Here is a 6,562-nt window from a genome sequence, read left to right on the forward strand (position 1 = left end):
GTCTGTCCACTACTAGGAATTTCACCATTATAGTCTGCTAGCTCGGGAGTGTTACTACAGTAACAGGGAGTTCAATGGAGCCAACCGGTAACACCTGTTCTCCTAAAAATCTCACAAGGGGATATTTAGCCAAGACAATCTTCTCCTGACCAATCTTCATATGTTTGAGAGCTGACTGGTATAAGATATCAACCGAGCTTCCATTGTCAACCAAAATCCGATGATTTTTATGGTTTGCAATAGCCAATGTGACCACCAAAGCACTGGTATGAGGGAGTGACACTCCCGCATAATCTTCATCAGAAAACCCTATTACTAGGGTTTCATATCTTCTTGACTTCGTAGGTCTCTTAACAGAATATACTTGAAAGTCCTTCATCTCCCGGGCATTAGCTTTTTGAGCCGAGCTGGACTCTCCTCCTTCGCCAAATCCACCAGCTTTAGTGGGGATCTTAGGAAGGTTGTCTTGATGTCCATGACGTGCTTAACTCCTACTCCTTTCACTCTTGTCCTGGTCATCTACTCGGGGAGTGCATTCCTTGATCCTCTCAAGGGTCCCTTCCGGAGACCTTGTCTCTTGGTGCTTGTGGTCTCGATCTCCTCGAGGCTGCTGAATTCTACTGGTTCCTCTGATCAGTGAGGAACCGGACAAGCTTCATATTCTCAATAAACTTCTTTATTAGGACCCTCAAGGATATGCAAGTTTCGGTGCTGTGGCCATTGACTTTGTGAAAGGCATGTACTTGTTTGCAGTCTTGGCCAATGGCTTCCCAAATATCTTTCTCAGCTTTTGATATGTGGGATCTTTCTTCACCTCATAAGGACCTCAGCGATTGGAGCATTGAGGGGAGTGAAGTTGTAATCTGAAAACTTTTTCTTTTGTTTAAGGTCGGTCTGGCTTTCCTCTGGATCAACCTTCTTCTTCTTTTTTGGCATCTTAGAGGTTGACCCTCGAGATGAATAAGGTCCGAGCATGGCCCAAAGCGTCTCCTTCTGGATTATGAACTCCTCAGCTTTTTCCATATACTCTGGAAGGGATTGTGGCGGTTTCTGAGCCAGTTCTACCATTAGGGTCCCATCCTTCCTGATTCCTTGGTACAGAGCTACAAAGATGAATTCTTTGCAGCAAGCTTCTCTTGGATGAACCTCATGATGTAATTCTTTAAAGATTCATTAGGACCCTGGTGCAAGGACATCAGACATCCTGTGGGTTTCTTCTGTGTTCTTCTTGCCAAGAACTGTGTTAGGAAGGTCTTACCGAGAGCATCAAAGTTGCTGATAGACTTTGGAGGAAGCTTTCTGAACCAATCCCAGGCATTGCCCGATAATGTGAGTGGGAAGGCTTGGTATGCTATCTCATTTGGTGTACCGTGGAGATCCAGATGGGATCGGGAGTTCTCGAAGTGAAAATTGAAATCGACTTCTAAAAGTAAAGTGTGTGCACAAGTGTCAACAAAAATTAAGCACAGCGGAAAATAAAAGACACACAGATTTTTGTTGACGAAGTGGAAACTCAATCAAGAGAAAAACCACTCCGGGGCAGCCAAACCTAGGAATTCCACTATTCAGAAGACAAAGCTATATACAAGATAGTAACATTCACATTAACCCGATGCAGTGGTCGTACCTTACTCTCTGACATGTAACTCAACACGAACTCTTCCCAACCAGGTCTCCTACCTGAAGGGGTTTTCAATGGAATCCTTTACCTTAGGGCCAACACCTAAGATAGACTTCAGATGTAGCGCAACACACTTGTAACGGCTTCAGAGGGATCTTGAACTTCTCTGAGCTCTTGTGGAATTCAATACCGAATTCTTGCTGTTCTCAATGCCCAGGGGCCTATATTTATAGGCTGAGGTGCAGAATGGGCGACTGTGGTAATATGTACGGACGCCGTCCGGACGGACAACTGTGCGACAGGTTTTTCCGAAAATTTCACTGAAAATCTTTCCTATTTAAGAGCCGCATCCGGACGGTGAGACATTGACGTCCGGACGGTCGCACATCTGCTGCAAGTAATTTCCATATAAGGCTTTGCGCGTCCGGACCAAGGGGGATGAACGTCCGGACGGCAATTCTTCAACACGCAATTTCCATATCAGCTATGCGTACGTCTGGACCATGAGAAGCAGACGTCCGGACGGTTGAAGTCGAATCAGCAATTTCCATCTAAGTTGCACCCGCGTCCGAACCAAGGCTAACTGACGTCCGGATGGTGATATTTGAATTGCGATTCTTGCCTTATTTATGAGTGCGTCCGGACGGGAAACCACATCGTCCGGACGGTGTATCAATCTTCCCATATTCTGAACTTGGAATAAATCTGAAGCTAATCGATCACTGATAGACATCCGAATGGGATGCTGAGATGTCCGGGCGGATGCAAGTTGGAACAGAAGCTTCTCGATACAGTGGAGGGTTCGGACGGAAAGATACGTCGTCCGGACAGATGATGCTAGTCTGTCTGGCGTCCGGACGGGATGACACGTCGTCCGGACGGATGGAACAGTGGACAGATGGGCGTCTGGACGGGATGACACATCGTCCGAACGGCTGACAGGGAATCTGAAATCTTCTATCTTTTTCGCAGTGCAGAGTCTTCTGAAAATGTTCTGACAAGTGGAATTCCTGTTTACAGCGTCTTTACACATAAGTGATTTTGTCCAAACATAGAATGAGGCCAAAATACTAACACCAAGTGCTCAATCAGATCTTCAAGTTCGATGTAGATTGCTATATTCGGGACCTTGAACTTTTCTGGGACCCAAAAGTGGGCCACCTGGTAGGTAAACAATGAGGTCGTTTTCTACAAAAGATTATCCACTAGGGAAGCTTTGCCTTTATTTCACTGGTGAATCTCCTCGATCAAGAGATCGCACCTTTGCTCCAGCTTGCTCATGACATATCTCAGTTTCTCTTCCTCTTTTCAGCGATGAGCCTTCTTGGGATTTGCTCCTAGGTGACGATCCCTGTCATTGACCTTCAGTTGATTAGGACGAGGACACTCTCGATTAGGGTCAGGATTTTCATTCTCTCCACCTCTCTCGTCGGTATGGATGTTATGCTTTTCTCTTTCTCCCTCGAGATTACCGTCGCGGACAATCGTTGTTGTATGAGATTGTTCCAAGATGCGGGCCAGAAAGGCAGTATTCTTGTTCGTTAGATCTTCCATGTTTTTGGTCATTTGGACGATCTTCTCATTGAGAAGGGTTATCGTAGCTTTGGGATCGGTTGAGTTCCCTGCATTGTCCTGAACGATCCTAGTTGGGATGTTTGTGTTTTGAACATTTCTGGTTCTTTGGCATCTTCTGATCATGTATTCACCATTGCAGATTTCTTTTGTGTAAAAAACGATATGACGTTTCCTACAGGCGACGCCAAACTGTTGGTACAGTTTTCGGTTTGGTGGCTTGTTGCTTTTTGATACGCTCTCTTTGATACCTACAAAATAATAAGAGGCTTGTTGGGTGTACCGAAGGAGTCTCACTCCGATGCCTAAGTCAGATTTAATAGACAAATATCTGAGAGTAATCAGAGCACTTGAATATCAGATAGATCATTGAGTTTTGATATCTGGAGTAATAACCTATTTATAGGCATGTAGTTATGATACAGTTGGAATGCTCAATCATAGTTCAATTAGGATTCTAATCCCAGACTACGTGGGATTAGATCTTATCTTTGGGAGAGTCTAGTTCGAGTTGGACTACTCTTTAGCTGAATCGGAATAAGCATTTTATCCCATATCTTGTGGGATAAGATTATCTTGGAACATCCAGGATAGAGTCCCTTTGGCATCTTCTCATGCAGTTATGGATCAAGCCTATTCCATAAATTTCGGCTGTAATATTGGGATAAGAATCCCAGCTTACTCTATGCATATCACCTCATTGTGATCCTGAGAAATCCGTTCTCGGGATCAACTGGATATGGACATTCTGTATGTTCTTCTTGTGGTCCCAGGACAGTGATACTCAAAGACCGTGACGACTGACTGGGTCTTCATGGGCCTTGCTTTGAGCCAGTTGAACAAACTCGTGTGTATGAACTCGCTCATGGGTTTGTTTGGGCTTTGGGGGAATAATAATGTCTCCAACACTACAGATCAAATCAAATGGTAAATTTAAAAAAGAGATATACAGAAGATGTGTAATAAATGTAAAAAGATCATTTCTCTTAACAAATTGGCTCGTGTACTGTGACTGAAATTTAATTAGTTTGGAGTGTGTTAGAGTTTCGTGGATTCAGGTCCAAGAGAGTGATTCATGCCAACTTTCTAGGCCCTCTTCAAAATATGAAGAAAATGTAATAACTTCTATAAATAATTGGTACAAATCAAGTTCAGTTTGTATATAATTTTTTTTTTTTTGAAAAAAATATTAAAATTTTTAAAATAAAACGAAAAATTTCCAAATTTGAGGGCAAATTTTTTCCTTATTTAGAAGGACATTTATAAATATTTAAAAACCAAATTTTAGGGTTATATTTTTTAAAGGACATTTTTGTTTTATTGAAAAAATTTATGATCATTTTTATTCTTTTTATTGATCTTGGTGGACATTAGCATTTTCTAGTAATTTATAAAGAACATTAATCTAATTACTAGTTTGAAAAGACATCAACAATCGAATGATAATTTGAGGGTCGTTAAAAAAAAAAAAAAAAAAAAAAAAAAAAAAGACGCTATCATACTTTCTGAAAGGGGAAAACCCTAGCCGCAGCTCATACCTCTCCTGCTTTCCTTTCTTCCCTTTTCTCTTTTTCTCTCTCTATCTCTCTCAGACGTCTATACACAAACAAACATATTCATCCTTTCAATCATTCTGCTTCGCATCAATCAAATAGCAAACCAAAAAAAATTTAACCCCCTCTACCCTGTAGAACATATAATTGGACATTGTAACCACTCACATTATTGGCCACGTTTTTCTTTCCACCCCCATTACACGGTCCCATATTTTCCTCCCTGTTCTGCCTCCCATTCATGAAGTACCTCTCGCTCTCTCTCTCTAATAATTAGCCATAATGAAATCTCTCTGTTTCGGTAACTCTTTAAAGCTTTTTTTTCCTTTTCCACCTCAAATGCTATCTCTTTATCGCCCTCTGTCTCTAAGGCTTCAACGAGTCAGAAAAACCCATTTCTACGCCACTTCGAGTATGGACTCTTTGAACAGCGAAGTAGTTCATGAATTCCGCTTCTTCCGTGTATACAAAGATGGTCGTATCGAAAAATTCCAATCTACCCACAAAATCCCTCCGTCCGATGATCCAATCACCGGTGTGAGATCCAAAGACGTGGAGATTTCATCCCAACCTGCTATATCCGCCCGCATTTTCCTACCCAAGATCCACGACCGTACTCGGAAACTCCCAGTGTTGTTTTACTGCCACGGTGGGGGCTTCTGCTTCTTATCTGCCTTCTCTCCACTCTTGCACAACTATGTCAGCGCGTTGGCAGCTGAGGCTGAAGCCATTGCTGTTTCGGTCGAGTACAGGCTAGCCCCGGAGCACCCAATCCCAGCTTGTTACGAGGATTCTTGGGCTGCGTTCCAGTGGGTGGCGTCCCATGCCAATAGAAACGGACCCGAGCAGTGGTTGAATGATCATGCCGATTTTCAGAGAGTTTTTCTTGTTGGGGACAGCGCCGGAGGGAACATTTCGCACAATATGGCTGTTCGGGCCGGGTCGATCCAGTTACCGGGCGTGAAGTTGGGTGGGGCTGTTTTGGTGCACCCTTATTTTGGCGGTACGGATGATGATAAAATGTGGATGTACATGTGTCCGGAAAATGGTGGTCTTGATGATCCAAGGCTGAAACCGGCCGCGGAGGATCTGGCTAGGCTTGCGTGCGAGAGGGTGCTGGTGTTTGTGGGCGAGAAGGACCATTTGAGAGAGGTAGGTTGGCGTTACTACGAAGAGTTGAAGAAGAGTGGGTGGGGAGGAAATGTGGAGATTGTAGAGAACGAAGGTGAAGACCATTGCTTCCATGTGGACGACCTCACGCAGGACAAGGCTGTGGCTCTCATCAAAAGGTTAGCTTCCTTCATAAAGGAGGAGTAGGCCAATGGAGGTCCAAGGACGACTACTCTTCGTAGTTCAGATTTTTTATTTTTTATTTTATTTTTTTTGGACTTTGGGAAAAGAAAAAGCTCAATTGTTGCTTGCAATTAAAGTGGCCAGACTTCCTTTTCGTTACTTCGTTAACCATTTTTTTTTTTAAATTTTTTTTTTTAAATTTTTTATTTTTTATTTTTTAATTTTAAAGGAATCCATCCTTGTTAGTACATGGAAGTATAGAACTAAATAAAAATAATGGGTGAAAACTGCAAAAAATACATAATATGAAAATGATAATCGGAGAGGATATTTTGGCAAATGATTATTAGAACAAATGATGTCTTATAGCGAATTTAAAACTAGTAATTTGAAAACGTGATTTTTAAAATGCAGTGGAACATTTGGCAAAATTGCAGTTTTACCTTTAAAATTACAATTTAACTTTTAAAGTTGTAAATTTTTAAAAAAACACATCATTGCATGTGATTTGAAAACACATATT

The 6,562-nt window shown here is 42.1% G+C and overlaps 1 protein-coding gene across 1 annotated transcript; it reads left to right on the forward strand.

Moving 5' to 3' along the window:
- The first annotated feature begins 4,722 nt into the window (after window positions 1-4,722).
- Window positions 4,723-6,193, forward strand: LOC133882571 (probable carboxylesterase 1). The gene has a single exon (XM_062321774.1). The coding sequence runs from the start codon at window positions 5,029-5,031 to the stop codon at window positions 6,061-6,063; it is 1,035 nt and encodes a 344-aa protein (XP_062177758.1). The 5' UTR covers window positions 4,723-5,028; the 3' UTR covers window positions 6,064-6,193.
- Window positions 6,194-6,562: the final 369 nt, after the last annotated feature.

The sequence above is a fragment of the Alnus glutinosa genome, chromosome 11 (assembly GCF_958979055.1).
Source record: "Alnus glutinosa chromosome 11, dhAlnGlut1.1, whole genome shotgun sequence".
In the NCBI taxonomy this organism is placed as follows: Eukaryota; Viridiplantae; Streptophyta; class Magnoliopsida; order Fagales; family Betulaceae; genus Alnus; species Alnus glutinosa.

Bases quoted from the DNA above. Each gene is read 5' to 3' on its own strand.
- LOC133882571 (XM_062321774.1), top strand. From the start codon at position 5,029: ATGAAATCTCTCTGTTTCGGTAACTCTTTAAAGCTTTTTTTTCCTTTT.